General features: G+C 43.8%; 1 protein-coding gene across 2 annotated transcripts in view; it reads left to right on the forward strand.

Annotated features, from left to right (window-relative positions):
• Positions 1-19,681, forward strand: part of lancl2 (LanC lantibiotic synthetase component C-like 2 (bacterial)) — a 62,719-nt gene that overhangs the window by 40,394 nt on the left and 2,644 nt on the right. For both annotated transcript variants that reach the window (XM_036944067.2, XM_036944069.2), the window contains 4 exons: positions 9,627-9,773; positions 14,268-14,450; positions 15,905-16,081; positions 16,703-16,775. In XM_036944067.2, coding sequence (XP_036799962.1) covers positions 9,627-9,773; positions 14,268-14,450; positions 15,905-16,081; positions 16,703-16,775 — 580 coding nt within the window. The remainder of the gene's footprint in view (positions 1-9,626; positions 9,774-14,267; positions 14,451-15,904; positions 16,082-16,702; positions 16,776-19,681) is intronic.

Raw genomic sequence — 19,681 nt, forward strand, 5'->3', positions numbered from 1 at the left:
GTGGTTCTGAGAGTTTTGCTCACCGTTCTTGTGATCATTTTGACCCCACGGGGTGAGATTTTGCGTGGAGCCCCAGATCGAGGGAGATTATCAGTGGTCTTGTATGTCTTCCATTTCCTAATAATTGCTCCCACAGTTGATTTCTTCAAACCAAGCTGCTTACCTATTGCAGATTCAGTCTTCCCAGCCTGGTGCAGGTCTACAATTTTGTTTCTGGTGTCCTTTGACAGCTCTTTGGTCTTGGACATAGTGGAGTTTGGAGTGTGACTGTTTGAGGTTGTGGACAGGTGTCTTTTATACTGATAACAAGTTCAAACAGGTGCCATTAATACAGGTAACAAGTGGAGGACAGAGGAGCCTCTTAAAGAAGAAGTTACAGGTCTGTGAGAGCCAGAAATCTTGCTTGTTTGTAGTTGACCAAATACCCATTTTCCACCATAATTTGCAAATAAATTCATTAAAAATCCTACAATGTGATTTTCTGGTTGAAGTGTACCTATGATGAAAATTACAGGCCTCTCTCATCTTTTTAAGTGGGAGAACTTGCACAATTGGTGGCTGACTAAATACTTTTTTGCCCCACTATAAATACTGTACTCTATACCATCTACTACATCTTGCCTATGCCGTTCTGTACCATCACTCATTCATATATTTTTACGTAGATATTCTTCATCCCTTTACACTTGTGTGTATAAGGTAGTTGTTGTGAAATTGTTAGGTTAGATTACTTGTTGGTTATTACTGCATTGTCGGAACTAGAAGCACAAGCATTTCGCTACACTCGCATTAACATCTGCTAACCATGTTCAGGAGAGAATTCCAGGACCATGGAGCTGAGTAACTAAAACTATTTCTACCGTGACCTGTTCTAATTCTTGGTACTGTTTAAAGCAAATGTAAATGGGACCGTAGTGGATATTTATTTACCGACCGGATTTAAATAAATAAATACATTTAAAAGAGTAAGTGGCATTTTACCCAGTATGGCCTTATAAATCAGTGTTTACTAGTGTTTAAGCCTACACAAGGTCAATGACAACCAGCCAACGGCGCTGTAGAGATCACAATGATGTGTTAGACGTTTTTGATTGGTAATGAACCTGAGGGCTGCATGATATACTAAATCAAGTGCTCTCAGGGTAGTGGCTGAGGCCTGCGTATATACAGTTGAAGTCGGAAGTTTACATACACTTAGGTCATTAAAACTCGTTTTTCAAACACTCCACATATTTGTTAACAAACTATAGTTTGGCAAGTCGGTTAGGACATTGACTTTGTGCATGACACAAGTACATTTTCCAACAATTGTTTACAGACAGATTATTTAACTTATAATTCACTGTGTCACAATTCCAGTGGGTCAGAAGTTTCGTTTATGCAATGTTGACTGTGCCTTTCAACAACTTGGAAAATTCCAGAAAATTATGTCATGGCTTTAGAAGCTTCTGAAAGGCTAATTGACAACATTTGAGTCAATTGTAGGTGTACCTGTGGATGTATTTCAAGGCCTACCTTCAAACTCAGTGCCTCTTTGCTTGACATCATGGGAAAATCAAAAGAAATCAGCCAAGACCTCAGAAAAAGCATTGTAGACCTCCCAAGTCTGGTTCATCCTTGGGAGCAATTTCCAAACGCCTGAAGGTACCACGTTCATCAGTACAAACAATAGTACGCAAGTATAAACCCCATGGGACCACGTAGCCGTCATACCACTCAGGAAGGAGATGCTTTCTGTCTCCTAGAGATGAACGTACTTTGGTGCAAAAAGTGCAAATCAATCCCAGAACAACGGACATTGTGAAGATGCTTGAGGACACAGGTACATTAGTATCTATTTCCACAGTAAAACGAGTCCTATATCAACATTACCTGAAAGGCCACTCAGCAAGTAAGAGGTCCTGCTCCAAAACCCCTATTAAAAAAAAGCCATACTATGGTTTGCAACTGCACATGGGGACGAAGAGTGTACTTTTTGGAGAAATGTCCTCTGGTCTGATTAAACAAAATAGAACTGTTTGGTCATAATGACCATTGTTAGGTTTGGAGGAAAAATGGGGAGGCTTGCAAGCTGAAGAACACCATCCCAACCGTGAAGCATGGGGGTAGCAGCATCATGTTGTGGAGGTGCTTTGCTGCAGGAGGGACTGGTGCACTTCACAAAATAGATGGCGTCATGAGGGAGGAAAATAATGCAAATATATTGAAGCAACATCTCAAGACATCAGTCAGGAAGTTAAAGCTTGGAAGCATACTTCCAAAGTTGTGGCAAAATGGCTTAAGGACAAAGTCAAGGTATTGGAGTGGCCGTCACAAAGCCATGACCTCAATCCTATAGAACATTTGTGGGCAGAACTGAAAAGGCGTGTGCGAGCAAGGAGGCCTACAAACCTCACTCAGTTACACCAGCTCTGTCAGAAGGAATGGGCCAAAATTCACCCAACTTATTGTGGGAAGCTTGTGGAAGACTACCCAAACGTTTGACCCAAGTTAAACAATTTAAAGGCAATGCTACCAAATACTAATTGTATGTAAACTTCTGACCCACTGGGAATGTGATGAAGGAAATAAAAGCTGAAATAAATAATTCTCTCTACTATTATTCTGACATTTCTCATTCTTTAAACAAAGTGGTGATCCTAACTGACCTAAAACAGGACATTTTTACTCTGATTAAATGTCAGGAATTGTGAAAAACTTAATTTAAATGTATTTGGCTAAGGTGTATGCAAACTTACGACTTCAAGTGTGTGTGTATGTTTATATGTGTATATATACACTGCTCAAAAAAATAAAGGGAACACTAAAATAACACATCCTAGATCTGAATGAATGAAATATTCTTATTAAATACTTTTTTCTTTACATAGTTGAATGTGCTGACAACAAAATCACACAATTATCAATGGAAAGCAAATTTATCAACCCATGGAGGTCTGGATTTGAAGTCACACTCAAAATCAAAGTGGAAAACCACACTACAGGCTGATCCAACTTTGATGTAATGTCCTTTAAAACAAGTCAAAATGAGGCTTAGTAGTGTGTGTGGCCTCCACGTGGCTGTATGACCTCCCTACAACGCCTGGGCATGCTCCTGATGAGGTGGCGGATGGTCTCCTGAGGGATCTCCTCCCAGACCTGGACTAAAGCATCCGCCAACTCCTGGACAGTCTGTGGTGCAACGTGGCGTTGGTGGATGGAGCGAGACATGATGTCCCAGATGTGCTCAATTGGATTCAGGTCTGGTGAACAGGCGGGCCAGTCCATAGCATCAATGCCTTCCTCTTGCAGGAACTGCTGACACACTCCAGCCACATGAGGTCTAGCTTTGTCTTGCAGTAGGAGGACCCTCATACCACCCGCATGGAGTCTGTTTCTGACCATTTGAGCAGACACATGCACATTTGTGGCCTGCTGGAGGTCATTTTGCAGGGCTCTGGCAGTGCTCCTCCTTGCACAAAGGCAGAGGTAGCGGTCCTGCTGCTGGGTTGTTGCCCTCCTACAGCCTCCTCCACGTCTCCTGATGTACTGGCCTGTCTCCTGGTAGTGCCTCCATGCTCTGGACACTACGCTGACAGACACAGCAAACCTTCTTGCCACATCTCGCATTGATGTGCCATCCTGGATGAGCTGCACTACCTGAGACACTTGTGTGGGTTGTAGCCTCCGTCTCATGCTACCACTAGAGTGAAAGCACCGCCAGCATTCAAAAGTGACCAAAACATAAGCCAGGAAGCATAGGAACTGAGAAGTGGTCTGTGGTCCCCAACTGCAGAACCACTCCTTTATTGGGGGTGTCTTGCTAAATGCCTATAATTTCCACCTGTTGTCTATTCCATTTGCACAACAGCATGTGAAATTTATTGTCAATCAGTGTTGCTTCCTAAGTGGACAGTTTGATTTCACAGAAGTGTGATTGACTTGGAGTTACATTGTGTTGTTTTAAGTGTTCCCTTTATTTTTTTGAGCAGTGTATATACCAGTAATGTACATCGTACCAGCTCCTTCCTGGCCTCCAGAGAAAAGCTGGTATTGAATCGAGGTTGTTTGAGACTGTAAGGTTTGTATTTATGAAGGATCCCCATTAGCTGCTCCCAAGGCAGCAGCTACTATTCCTGGGGTCCAGCAACATTAAGACAGTTACATACAGTTTAAAATGACATTTACATTTCATAACACTTATCACAACACATTAAGATTGGTAATTAATGGAGTTTGGTTGGGAGACTATGGATCGTAATGAATGGAGGTTGCTTGGGAGACTATGGTTGACAGTAATGCCATGATTGTGGATCTAGGAACCTGTGATTGCACAGCACTTGTCTCTCTGGTCGTTCTTGCGACAGACCTGAACAAAACTATTCCTAAGGTTCTACGTTGATGGAACAATCTAATGGGGCTGGAGCTATATTATAGCCATCGCTATTTGCTGGTCCGTGTAGTACCCTATTAGAAGTTCTGTCATTATTAAGTTTGGTTAGTGAGGACCATTGAGCTCTCGGTCCCTCCTCTCCAGTGTAGCCCTGCCTGCCTCTCTCCTGCCTCACTGACACAGCCCTTCCCAGGGGACCTAGGGGGAGATCAGAGAGCTGAGTGTGGTTGCCACAGAGCAGAAATGGCCCTGAGTCTGCAGTTTCCCCCTGTGCAACCCCCAGTTCACCGTCTCCAGGGATACGACTGTGCGGGAGGAAGGGAGGGTGTCGGGAGAGAGAGAGAGAGTACTGCAGCAGCCCTTCCCTTTATGACAAGGTGGATGTACGACAAGCACACACACACACACAAACACACACACGCTCACTCCTAGGCCCTATAATATCAGTATTTTTTGTTGTTGCCTGATTCTGTTTTTCCCCAATGCCCTTTTCTTCGTTTTTGTTTTTCCAGTTTCTGTTTTCTTCAGGTTTTCGCTCTCAAAATATTTTTCATTGGAAAACAAATGCTTGTCCACAACAATGGTTAAACTACAAAAGGAGACCACTTTTGAGGTCTGTGTGTAGTTACCCTTAAATTCAACTGGGCATGAGCCAGAGAACGTTGTTTGGTTAGCAGTGTTAGTTGATTTCCTACTCATTTCAATACATTTTTTTTACATTGTTGAATTCCGTTTTAATGTCTGGATTCCATGACGCCATCTGGGTTTTCCGCAACACAGATTGTATATATGCCCTACACTCCCATAGATCCATACTGCCACCACAGTGCTCTAGCAGCAAATCCCTCCCTCCCTCTATAGAAACAGATCTATACTGCAGCTTATCCATAGCTCAGCAGCTCCCTGGCCAACAGCTCCAGTTCACTTAAAGGAAATCCATATCACACCCGTTTTCTCCTTTCAAAAGAAGACAGAATCTCATTTGAATAAGGGTGGGGGGGGGGGGGGGGGTGTAGAGGCTGTGTGTGTAGAGGTGTGTGTGTGTGTCCAGTCACTTGCGAAGAAGATGGATGAGCTTTTGTTCGAGAGTCAGAGATTTGAAAAGCTGCAATTTTATGTCTTACTGAAACGTGGCTGGATGATGTTGCTATGCACGTACTATTTGGTGGATTCTCCATGCAGCGTCAGGATCGTACACCGGCTTTGGAGAAGTCGAAAGGAGGTGGAGTGTTTTTTTCACCCTCATAAAGAGCAACTGGTGTGCTGCTTCAAGTGTGAAGGAAATCTCAAGCGTTTGTACTCCTGATATAGAATACCTCATGGTAAGCTGCAGACCCTTTTATCTACCAAGAGAGTTCTTATCTGTAATTATCACGGCTGTCTACATCCCGCCCCAAGTCTACACCACACTGGCACCCAATGAACTGTGTGCTCACCCAGAAGTAGCAATTCTGGTAGGCAGAGACTTAAAACCGCCCTACCTCACTTCCACCAACACGTCTCCTGTGCCACTAGGGGAGCAGAAACTCTACACCACTTTTATTCTACCCAGAGAAAAGCACACAAGGCCCTCCCTTATCCTCCCTTCGGCAAATGTGACCAGGAACCCATTCTTCTGCTTCCTGCTTACAAACAAGATCTCAAACAGGAAGCACCAGTGATGCGCTCAATGAGGAAGTGGTCGGATGAAGCAGACGCGAGGCTACAAGACTGTTTTGCTAGTATACACTGGGATATGCTCTGGGATTAATTCAATAGCATTGAGGACTTTCCCCCGAGTCATCATCTTCATCAATAAATGCATAGACAATGTTGTCACCACAGTGACTATAAGAACGTATCCATCCAAAAACAGGGAATATCCACGCTGGACCAAAGGCTAGAGTTACTGTTTACAAGGAACGGGACACGGACATGGACGCATACAAGAAAGCTCGCTATGACGGAGGTGGAATCCTATTACATCGGCGGCGTATGCTTGTCGTATATGGCAGGGCTCCAGGGCGTATGCTTGTCATATATGGCAGGGCTCCAGGACGATAACTGATTACAAAGGGAAACCCAGGAATGAGTTGCCCAGCGACGCAGAACTCTCAAATGAGTTAAATGCATTTTATGCTCGCTTCGAGGAATATAACACTGTGCCTTGTGTGAAAGTCCCTATTTTTCCAAATGACTGTGTTCTCGCTCTCTGGGCCCATGTGAGCAAAACATTTGAACAGGTTTACAATCACAAGGCCGCATGGAATACCAGGGCACTTTCTCAAAGCATGCGCAGACCAGCTGGCAAGTGTCTTCACAGACATTTTAAATCTATCCTTGTCCCAGTCTGTAATTCCAACAGGTTTCAAGTTGACCACTATTGTCCCCATTCCCAAGACATTCATGGTAACCTGCCTAAATGACTATCCCCCTGTAGCACTCACATCTATAATTATGAAGTGCTTTGAAAGGCTGGTCATGGCACACACCAACACCATCCTACACCCACTCCAATTCGCATACTGCCCCAACAGATCCACAGATGACGCAATCTCAATTGAACTTCACACTGCCCTTTCTCACCTGGACAATAACTGAGAATGCTGTTCATAGACTACAGCTCAGAGTTTAACACCATACTCCCCTCCAAGCTCTTCACCAAGCTACGGACCCTAGGACTCAACCCCTCCCTCTGCAACTGGATCCTAGACTTCCTGAGGGCCAGCCCCAGGTGGTGAGGGTAGGCAACATCACCTCTGCCACGCTGACCCTCAACACGGGGGCTCCTCAGGGGTGTGTACTTAGTCCTCTCCTGTACTCCCTGTTCACTCACGACTGTTGGGCCCGAAAAATTGCCAGACTCCAGACACTCAAGCCGTAGACTGCTCACTCTGATACCATCCGGCAAACGGTACCAGAGCGTCGGCTCTTGGACCAACAGGCTCCGAGACAGCTTCTACCCCCAAGCCATAAAACTGCTAAATAGCCAGACTGCTAAATTGTCAATTAATGGTACCCAAATTACCCACACTGACTCTGTCTTGCACTGACCCTATGCATACTCACCAGACTATATATATATATATATATATATATATATATATATATATATATATATATATATATATATACAAACAATTTACTCACTCAAACACACTACATTGACACTCCCACACACGCAGAACGACACAACTCACATACATACACATTACACACACACACTTTTACACTAATTTCCTGCTCTGTTCTTTATTTTTTCTCTTATGTGTCCTGATGCCTGGTCACTTTACCCTGCCTTCAGTATCTACCTCAAATACCTCGTACCTCTGCATATTGATCTGGTACTGGTGCTCCCTGTGTATATATATCTCTTCTTGTGTATTTTATATCTCTTGTATTTTTTGAAACTCTGCATTGTTGAGAAGCAAGCATTTTACGGTAAAGTCTACCAGTTTTATTTGGACGATTGTGACAAGTACAATTGTTTGTGTGTGTGTGTGTGTGTGTGTGTGTGTGTGTGTGTGTGTGTGTGTGTGTGTGTGGAAAGCATTTTAACTCGCTTGTGTAAATGCCAGGCTACCTTTTATTCAACCTTTTTACAGAACCCCTCCAAAATGATACGGTGTATGAAACCATCCCCCCCCCCGTCAGTTAAGTGTCTAATACGCCAAGCCACCTGGCAAAGAGACGTAAATACTGCAGTTGCATGTACATTAAACCTATAATGATATGAGTCAGTTATTATGCAAAGCCATGTCTTTTATCTGCTTTACAATCATTAGTCATCATCGTGAAATCCCCACCCTGATCAGTAAGGAGTACAAATCACATTATATTGGTTACATACACATGTTTAACAGATGTTACTGCGGGTGTAGCGAAATGCTTGTGTTTCTAGCTCCAACAGTAAGGTAATTTCTAACAAGAAATATCTAACAATTTCACAACAATACACACTAATCTAATGGAATTAAGAATATATAAATATTTGGACGAGCAACGTCGGAGCAGCATACACTAAGAAACAGTAGAATAGAATACAGTATATACATATGAGATGAGTAATGCAAAATATGTAAACATTATTCAAGTGACTAGTGTTCCATTATTAAAGTGGCCAGTGATTTCAAGTCTATGTATACAGGGCAGCAGCCTCTAAGGTGCTAGTGATGGCTATTTAACAGTCTGATGGCCTTGAGATAAAGAGGTTTTTCAGTCTCTCTGTCCCAGCTTTGATGCACCTGTACTGACCTCGCCTTCTGGATGATAGCGGGGTGAACAGACAATGGCTCGGGTGGCTGATGTCCTTGATGATATTTTTGGCCTTCCTGTGACATCGGGTGCTGTAGGTATTCTGGAGGGCAGGTAGTTTGATGCGTTGTGCAGACTGCACCACCCTCTGGAGAGCCGTGTGGTTGCGGGCGGTGCAGTTGCCGTACCAGGCGGTGATACAGCCCGACAGGATGCTCTCAATTGTGCATCTGTAAAAGTTTGTGGGTTTTAGGGGCCAAGCCAAATTTCTTCAGCCTCGTGAGGTTGAAGAGGCGCTGTTGCACCTTTTTCACCATGCTGTCTGTGTGAGTGGACCATTTCAGTTTGTCAGTGACGTGTACGCCGAGGAACTTGAAGCTTTCAACCTTCTCCACTGCGGGTCCATCGATGTGGATAGGGGGGTGCTGGCATTAGGTGTCTGGCTGTGGGGGGAAAGGGCTTCAGCCCAGGATGTATGCGCGTGTGTGTGTGTGTGTGTGTCAGCCCAGAATGTGGGAGGGAGTGATTTTAAAGTGCTCTACTCTACAGAGTTTAGACTCCCTGTGTGTGAGAGAGAGAGAATCACCAGGACATGTCTGTCTGCTGCCTGCCTGCGTCCCCCCTGTTCTGTTCAATCTGCTTCTCAACGGGTACTAGTGCATACCAATGCGCGTGTTCATGTGTGTTCACACTCTCTTTATTTCTCAACCTCAAGTCTGCATACTAACGGCAGGGTAGAGGGAGCAGAGATCTGTCAAATCACATTTTCATTCTGTCTCTCCGTCTCTCTCTTGGAGATATCAATCAATTCAGGGGTTTAATTGCACTCCCATGGAGAGACTGGCGTGTTCAATTCAACTGACAGGAATGCAAATGAGAATTGACCCGTTGAACTTTGCTGTTTTAGTTACGGTAGTTATTGTCTTTGGACAGGGTCTCGCATGCATATACAGTATCTCTTCCAAACCTATTGAAACAGACGAGAGGGAGGCTAACCCACTTCCTGTTGGTGTCTTTGCAGGTTGTGACGGCCATCTTGGAGTCGGGGAAGAACATGGCCAAAGAGGAGAAGAAGGCGGAGAAGTGCCCACTGCTCTACGAGTGGCACAAGAAGCAGTACGTTGGCGCTGCCCATGGCCTGGCGGGCATCTACTGTATGCTGATGCAGGTGAGTTAAACACATTATCTTTAAACATTTTGTAGTAAGTGTCTTTGGCCATGTTTCTAATAATGTATCATTTACTTACCATTTTTCCTTAAGGGAGTTGCTCCTACTCCGATATCAGATCTTTTCATTCTGATGCTCCGAAATGCGGAAGACACATTTCAGTTGAATGCGTTCAGTTGTACAACTGACTAGGTATCCCCATTTCCCTCTCCGGGAGTCTGCAGGTTTTCACAGTATCTGCCGGGAATTTGGGACTCATGCTAAAATTGCTGGTTCCTAGTTGGCTTATATCCATGTTTTGCTTCAGCGAGATGCTGTTTACGATCATGATGTGTAATCTAAATTCACCCAGGAGATGGATTAGCCCTCACCTGAGTTGGTTAATCATTTATCACAGGAAATAAAATAAGATCAATTATTCAGGACCCAAGCAACATCCCATAATGAGATCCTAGAGTGGCATCAACCTCCTACGCTCCCATTACCACGCTGAATTAATATGGATTAATATGCTTTTTAATGATCAGTGTTCTTGGATTTTATGGCAGGTGCGGGTGTACCTCGATACATTGTTATATTTTAGGGGAAAACAACCTGTTTAAAATCATTTGTGAGTTGTTTTGTTTCCCCATGGTGCTTGTAACACTGATGTGCTTTAGTTAAATTAGTCAGGGAGGAGCAGTTTTATGATGGAATTAAAAAAGATATTTCTGCACAAGATGTTGTTAAATGTGCACAAAACATTAGGAACAACTTTGCTTTCCATGACATAGACTGACCAGGTGCGAGCTATGATCCCTTATTGATGTCGCTTGTTAAATCCACCTCAATCATTGTAGATGAAGGAGACCGGTTAAAGAAGGATTTTTAAGCCTTGAGACAATTGAGACATGGATTGTGTATGTGTGCCATTCAGAGGTTGAATGGGCAAGACACAATTATTTAAGTGTCTTTGAACGGGACATGGTAGTAGGTGCCAGGCGCACCTGTTTGAGTGTGTCAAGAACTGCAACGCTGCTGGGTTTCTCACGCTCAACCGTTTCCCGTGCATATCAAGAATGGTCCACCACCCAAAGGACATCCAGACAACTTGACACAACTGTGGGAAGCGTTGGAGTTAACATGGGCCAGCATCCCTGTGGAAAGCTTTTGACACCTTGTAGAGTCCATGCCCCGACGAATTGAGGCTGTTCTGAGAGCCAAATGGGGTGCAAGTCAATATTAGGAAAGCGTTCCTAATGTTTTGTGCACTCTTGAGTATATAATGTAGGTGTTACCATTACACCATGGCTCTGCACATGCAGAGTAACTATGTAGGTTAAGGGAACCCTTTACATTAGCCTAACTTTTTATCTAGTTTCTCTGCAGCTATTTGGTAACTAGAATATCATTACTCAGTTGTACAATGAAAGATATATACAAAATAGGCTAATTACTGTGTGTTTACAATGTAATTACACAACCAATAAATTAAACGTCCATGTAACTCAATGGTATCTATGACAAAAAGTAAGGCAAGGAGGGCTTACAAGCCACCACAGAAGATTCCATTATGACACCAGCCACCTATGGAGGCTAGCTAGTCCTAATCACGATCTTCACCCATTAGTATTGGAGGCTTCCAGAGGCTGTCAGAGGCCATGGGACCATGTGTTGGATATGTAATCTGCTTCTCTGAGAGTTTTTAAAGGCCAGAGTGGAGGAAAGTAGCTTATCTTTGATCCCCAGTGGAGAGTAGTCAGCGTTCTCTCTGTGCTAGGGCATGTGCTTCTCTTTTAGAAATGCTTCGATGATCCTCCTGTAGTGCTGGCACTATCAGCATGCCTCTCCTCCTCTCTTGGGATTGGCTGGCCATGCATCATCTGTCTCTGGGGAGGAGGGCGGGGATTGGGAGTAATGATGCCGCCCACAACCAGTTCCCAGGTTGCACTTAGATCTATAATATATGGCATTTAGCAGACCCTTTTATCCAAAGCCACCTACAGTCATGTGCATCCATTTTAAAGATGGATGGCAATCCAAGTTGCAAGCGTCATGCTCTACCAACTGAGCCATACAGGACAGCTCTACTGGTAATCATTAACTAGCAACGGACCTGCCATGTTGCTTTCAACTATCAGTAGAAGGGAAGGAAGCGAGGAGAGGAAGCCACGTTAGACTATTGAAATGCTCCCGATGACTGGAGCCACAGGGCTCTGCACTCCTACCTCTTCCCCCTTTCAAACTCTATTGGGCTATGGCACACACACACACACACACACACACACACCGTTGGCGTTTACAGCTTTGCAAATATTTGAGACCCACACGACCCTCATTAAAACATGAACAGAGGAAGGACTGCCACCAGCCAAACTAGGAAACGCATGTAAACAACCGCAGGCCTGGGAATTGTGTGTGTGTGTACAATTTGTACTAGCACTGACTTTGCTGATAGCTACTTAATGAGGAAGATATTGGCTTACTATGACTGCAGTTGTCTCTCTTTGCTACCTTAAGATCAATGCATCTAACTGTGAGTCGCTCGATAAGAGTGTCTGCTAAATTACAAAGATGTGTGTGTGTAGGCGTACACTAGTACGCCTGTTTGTGTGTTCGTTCGCGTGAGTATTTCTCCCCCGAGCATTTACAAGGGGCTCCTAATCCAAAATTGGACACGTCTTATTTGGAACTTATGAAAGTTTGTTTCCATCTATCTATCGATCACTCTTTGAAATGTGAAAGCATAGCCGTGGGAAGTAGGGGTGTTGAGGGTGCTGCAGCACTCCCTGATAAACCCCCCCCTCGCCCTCATATGTGAACGAGGGACCAGAGCATCTCTGCCACTACCTGGGATGCATTGTTGTCCCCTGTTGCACAACTGAAAGCTCATATAGATTTTGCCTTGTAACAACTCCAATCTGGCATTGGCGTACCCGTCCCCACGAGAACACTGCCCAGCAAATGTCCCCGATAGCGGTCTGGACCGAACCCAACAGGAAATGTATTTAGTAATCCCCAAGCTGTTGGACTACCTCAATTTAGGCCTGTGTTTCTCGCTCTAAAAGGCTACATTTCAACATGTTTTTGCCAACTCACTCTCAGGGCACACAGTTATCAATGGATACAACTTGATTCCTTTTTGTGTTTGATGATAACCACTATCATTTGCGCTCTGTGTGCGTGTGTGTGTGTGTGCCAAGCTGCTTTGAGTAAATAGATTGTGTATATGCATTATCTTCCCTGTGTGTTAGAGCAATGCAGTGTGTGTGTGTGCGTGCGTGCATGTGTGTGAGCATGTGTGTATAAGTGCGGTGCGTCATTGTGACGCACGTGGAAATGCTCTGCTACACCTATACTCAGACATAACACACAAACACACCCATCTTCCACTCATCCATCCTTCCTTTATTTCTCTCCTCTTCCCTCCGATTAGTAACAGTAGCTCTCTCTCCTCCCTCTCTCCTGCTTCATCCTTTTTCCTCCTCTCCTTTCTGTCTAATGTCTAACAGACGCTCTCTCCTTTCTGTCTGATCTCCCTCGCTCTAACATTCTCTAACGGTAGTCTTCTCTCCTCCATCCTTCCTTCTCTGGCTGTCATTTTCTTTAGCAGCATTTATCTCCCTCTTCCTCTCTTTCTGGCTGTAATATTCTTTAATTGCAGTTCTCTCTCCTTCTTCCTCGCCTTCCTTTCTCCTCCTCCTCCTCTCTGACAGTATTCATATCCAACAGCTCCCTCCCTCCCTGTCTCTGGCTGTATTATTATCTAACAGCAGTCTTCTCTCCCGTAGGCCATGTTTCTCAGCATGGTCTTTCTTTTCTTTCTCTCTAGCCAAATCAAAAGATTGTCCTTGTCATAAATTCTCTCTGACACTTGCCTCTAATTCATCTTTCTCCGTGCAGTAAAAACCATCAAGTGCATATTCAACACGGCTGAGTGCTATTTGGGATAATGACTGTTGAGTCAGGGATTTCTATTTGATTTGACTGGATTCTTCTAAGTTTAGTTAGTCTCTTAATGAAACCCAGTATAAATGGCCCACATTTAAAATGCCTGACGGTCTCTCATAAATGTAACATCTGACAAACCTGCTGCATGTAAAGCTGAAGTGCAACGCTTGGGATGCTTCAGACCAGGTGATATGTTGTGTATTAACTGTTCATCGCGATAAGAATGATTGTGATATGCATATCAACAGATTTCAGCATACTGTGTTATCAGATGTCGGTATTCCACAGTAGTTACACCACCCGTCTTCATGTCACCTGAACTTGTGCCTCCATATTGTTACCATGATATTTCTACAAAGGATGTGGATATGGATTTTATTTACTTGGTACCTATATCTCTCTCCCCTCTCTCCTCTCTCTCTCTCTCTCTCTCTCGGTCCCTCCCTTTCTCTCTCTCCCTCTCTCTTTCATTCCCTCTTTTTTTTTTCTCTCTCCCCCTCCCCCTATCTCTTTCTCTTGGTCTTTTTCTTTCTCTGTCTCTCTCCCTTGCTCGACCTCTCTCAGCCCTCTGCTAAGGTGAACCAGGAAGTCCTATCTGAGTTGGTGCGGCCCAGTGTGGACTACGTCCGCCACAAAAAGTTCCGCTCTGGGAACTACCCTTCGTCGCTAAGCAACGAGACGGACCGGCTGGTGCACTGGTGCCACGGGGCGCCAGGAGTGGTGCACATGCTCATCATGGCACACAAGGTGAGGGACACACACCGTAGTAATGTCTCTTCAAGTAGATCTGAAAGGATTTTGGATTGAAACACTCGACACCACTCTCTCTCTCCTCTCTAGCACAGCTCTCTAAACCTCATGAATACACTCTCACGATATTAGGGCTCGTTTGTTTTCCTAATATCAATATCACGTTAACTAACCCCATGAGTTCCATTATAGCACTCAGCTACTCTCCCATACAGAGGACTGAGAGAGAGCAGTGAACCAGGCCCTCTCCTCTAATGCCTCCAGCTCTGCCACTCTCAAATAATTGCATGGAATCACCCAGGAAATATATGTAAATCTATAGCTGGAGGTAACGAACTTAACAGCTCCTGCTGCATCTCAATGCTCCGGCGCCGTGGCTCGGCGCCTAGGAGAAAGACACAACTCACAGTGACGCCTAGTGGATATCAGGTGCACTGTAGGACCAAGGCCCCTTTTCACAAAGCGTCTCACAGTAGGATGCATGATATTATACGGACAGTGGAGGCCTGGTCCCAGATCAGCACTAGGATCACTACGGGCCCCGGTGTCACATTTTGATTACCGACTGAATTTAAACAAGCACTACATCCCAGCTTTGACATGCTAGTCCGCTGGTTTAATACCACAGTCAATTTCAAGAGGTCTTATTGAGTAATGGGCTGTTTTTCTGCCGTGCTCAGCATATGGCCTCTTACAAGCTGACTCTCACTGCAGGTCTGAAAACGCACACCCTCTCCCTTTGAAATGACTAATAGAAGGAGCAAAAGAAGGAATGGAGATTATGTAGTGAGCATTTTGAGCATGCGTTGTGTGAGGAGAGGAGATTTCCCCGGATAAACGCTTCATCTCTTGACAAACAACATGTATTTCATCAGTCGTAGTGTGGCATGAATACACACACTCACGTTCAGGGGGGAGCACACACACACACACACACACCCCCACACACCCCCCCAGTGCAGGGTCATTTCATGTCTCTTTGGTCCATTAACTTCATGAAGGAATACAATGTGCGTATCACCTGTATTCAGGTTCCTACCTTCTAGGGAGTTTTTCCTAGCCAATGTGCATCTGCATTGCTTTCTCTTTGGGGTTTTAGGCTTGCTATCTTTAAAGCACTATTACAAATTATGAGCTAAAATGGGCTTGATGAAATACAGTTAATTGATTTGATACTGTATCTTTGGCTATTTCAGTCTCCCTATGTAATGTAAGGGCAATTGATTAGGAGTACATGAAGAACATTACAGATTTCTAAATAGCAGGGCAAGATGAAAGTACTCTAATACCACGTTTCTTACATCAAATCCTTTCCGATCCCCACACGTGTGTGTGTGTGTGTGTGTGTGTGTGTGTGTGTGTGTGTGGGAAGTTGGGGTTTGGATTTCAGATGGGGTTTGGGATTGGCCATGAGTCTAGTGTCATGTCTCCCCTTTCCTCCCTCCCTCCAGGTGTTTAAGGATGAGAAGTACCTGAAGGATGCTGTGGAGTGTGGGGAGGTGATCTGGCAGAGAGGCCTGCTGAGGAAAGGTTACGGTATCTGTCACGGCACGGCGGGCAACGCCTACTCCTTCCTCACCCTCTACCAGCTCACCCAGGAGAAGAAGTACCTCTACCGCGCCTGCAAGGTAACACTGGGGTGTGTGTGTGTGTGTGTGTGTGTGTGAGTGTGAGGAGGGGCTGTGGAGCTCCTGGTTGCTCCAGCAGTGTTGTCCTCCTTCAGATCTTCTTCCTCTGTTTGAGTGAGATGGGAAGGAAGGATTCGCCCACACATGCATTACAGTGTAGGCAGCCTGCCCTGAACAAGCCTGCTAAAGACACGACTACACTCTGTGACACAAAAGTCTTTATTGTGACATGTATTGTACCATTGGCCAATATTGAAGGGCATTCTTTTTACTGACAAATAATCAGTATATGATGAATCATTCAGTCGGATTTCATTCATTGCTTTCTTGGTTTTATAATATAGCCTATGTTATGGTGTTATGTCTGAGTTGTCGCTTGCTTGCATCGATATGTATTGTCTCGTGTGAAATCCGGTTGTCAGTGAATGACCTTGTCATTACATTTGGATCAATTCATTTGTGCATTCATTTATCCAATCCTCAGGATTTTAGAATTACTGAATGCATGGTTCACATTTTTATGTATTTATTTATTTATCCAATTAACATACAGTATAGTCTATTGTCTTTCATGTTCAACCCTATGTTCTGATAATCACATTGGTCCTCATTTTTTCCCAGTTTGCTGAGTGGTGTCTGGACTACGGAACCCACGGCTGCAGAATCCCAGACAGACCGTACTCTCTGTTTGAAGGTGAAACTTTTATTTAAACCCCTTAAGCAGACAAAAACATCCCCAAAATATGTGACATTTTCCGCCTTCTCTTCTTCCCGTTCAATCAATGTAATAACCACTCTGTAATTTACGAGAAAATGCAGACTGAATTTGCTTTACATATGTACTGTACCAGTCAAAAGTTTGGACACCTACTCATTCAAGGGTTTTTCTTTATTTTTACTATGTTCTACATTGTAGAATAATAGCGAAGACATCAAAACTATGGAATCATGTTGTAACCAAAAAAGTCTTAAACAAATCAGTCAACAAGTGCTCAGCATATGTGGGAACTCCTTCAAGACTGTTGGACCGGCTGAAGCATGACGTGGGGTGGGTGGCTGCCGAGCCCACCAAGACGAGAAGACCTCTCGAGCTAGCTACGGCGTGGAAGCCTGACGAGCTAGCGGAGGCACCCCTGAGTCCATCGGCAACGGCACCCGGACCCGACCAAAACAAAAACCAAAACTCCCTGATGCTTCTTTTAGTGGTGTCAGCATTCTGTAAGGACCGACGCTGGAGACGAGAAGCAGGTAGAGGGAGTGAACATTTTAATGAAACAACGGACATGAAACAGAACAGGAACAGCATTTGGACAGGGGAACAATACCGACGTCAATGCTGACACAGGGAATAAACGGAGGAGCACACAGATATAGAGGGGGTAATCAACAACATAATGAATGAAGGGCAGCCTTGCACAAGAGGGAGAGTGGGAGCAGGCATGACAGTCTGAGTGTTGGAGTGTGCCCCTCTGTCAGTAAATATAAAAAATAAAATAAAATCATGCCATCTGGTTTGCTTAATATAAGGAATTTGATGTATTACATATACTTGAACTTTTTACTTTAATTCAAGTATGACAATTGTGTACTTTTTCCACCACTAGACTCATCCCTCATTCAGTGTAGTAAAAGAGGGAGATAGGTACAGAGTCTCCTCTCCTCTCTGTTAATGAGATTTGAGGAGCCCTGCTCTCTCATTGCTAATACAACTGAGAGATTGACCAACTACTGGACATTTTACACACAATTAACACATTCAGTTAGCAATTCTAATGTTCCATGGCATGTGAAATTATTTGATAATGTATTTAGGAAAAGAAGTGCACTCTAAACGACTTCTGCACTAAGTCATGTTTAATGAGCTAGTGAGGCTTTTGCTCTTACCTCTCTGAACCTTCCTGAGACTTAAAGCTCTCTGCCTCACTGTGACTGGGTGATAATTGACTTAATATTTTAATCATCATTTTTTTCTATAATTATAATCTGATAAATATTGTGTGAGGGTGTGAAGTCAACTTTGATAACTTTAGCAGCTGGTCAGGAAAGGCTGATCTTACATCATAAAACCTGTCAACGGGCACAGTCCAAATAATCTGAGAGTGGCAATTACAGTGCCTTCGGTAAGAGTTCAGACGTCAGACCCCTTGACTTTTTCCACATTTCGTTACATTACAGCCTTATTCTAAAATGGATTAAATAAATACAAATCTTCAGCAATCTACACACAAATATACCATAATGACAAAGCGAAAACAGGTTTTCATACAAAAATACTTTATTTACGTAAGTATTCAGACCCTTTGCTATGAGACTCAAGCTCAGGTGCATCCTGTTTCCATTGATCATCCTTAAAACGATTCTCAATTTTAGAATAAAGCTGTAACGTAACAAAATATGGAAAAGGTCGAAGGGTCTGAATACTCTCCAAAGGCACTGTAGGTTACCTTTAGTTTGGCAATGACTGGCCTCTATTTGGTTCTGCCATTGGTCCACTGGTGAGGTTTCCCTATGCCAGCTTTGTCCCCCCATCCCACCCACGTGTTGTGTGCAGCCACATGAAACGTCTTGCCTGGCGTTTTACCGCCACATCTCCATGGCAACCAGCTGCTGCCCACGTCCGAGTAGATTTGTGGGCTGTGATTGGTTGGTCTTGACCCCCTTTGTCTCCCCCTCTCTCTCACACACGGACAAACACGTACGCTCCCTTTTCCCATCCCTGCCTGAATTAATCTTCCACTGATAAACAGTCTGGTAAAAAATATTGCAGCAGTTTAATTTTATTAGTAATATATGGGCCCATGTTGACTCTACAACCTAGAATATTGAATGTTCATGTCTTGAATGTAATAACAGAATACATGTAATATTTCACATTACTGTTGTAAGTACATTTTCATCTCTTTGAACTATTTGAGAAGGTTTTGATCATTCACGATGATAAATAACTCCATGACGAACGGTGAGTGATTTGTAAGCCAAGCTTTCATGTATATTGGGTTGTATGGTTGGGCGGTATCCTGATTTCCGTGCCATCATACCGTGCCTGTGCCATCCTGGGATAGACAGTATTACCTGTTACTGCAGACAGGTGGCGCCAAAAGAAATTAGGATGTAAACATCTACCAGAATGCTAACAAGTACTAAGGAATCCCCATAGTGGATGCTAGGTAAATGCTAACGAGTGCATGAAAAATTGACTACCAAGACAGACAACCCAGCTCATAAGGTTATGCAAGTACAGTACCAGTCAAAAGTTTGGACACAACTTCTCATTCAAGGGTTTTTCTTTATTTTTACTATTTTCTACATTGTAGAATAATAGTGAAGACATCAAAACTATGAAATAACACATATGGAATCATGTAAGCAAAAAAGTGTTAAACAAATCAAAATATATTTGAGATTCTTCAAAGTAGCCACCCTTTACCTTGATGACAGCTTTGCACACTCTTTGCATTCTCTCAACCAGCTTCATGAGGAACTCCGTTTGCATAACGCACAAAACAAATATTACGCAGCAGGGCTCTTAATCCAGGAGGGGATTGTCTCTGCTGCTGTTACCAAGAAGCTTGATATTGCAAGCTAACATTAGCCACTAAT

Source organism: Oncorhynchus mykiss, chromosome 15 (assembly GCF_057628025.1).
Source record: "Oncorhynchus mykiss isolate SJ-2025 chromosome 15, ASM5762802v1, whole genome shotgun sequence".
Taxonomy (NCBI): domain Eukaryota; kingdom Metazoa; phylum Chordata; class Actinopteri; order Salmoniformes; family Salmonidae; genus Oncorhynchus; species Oncorhynchus mykiss.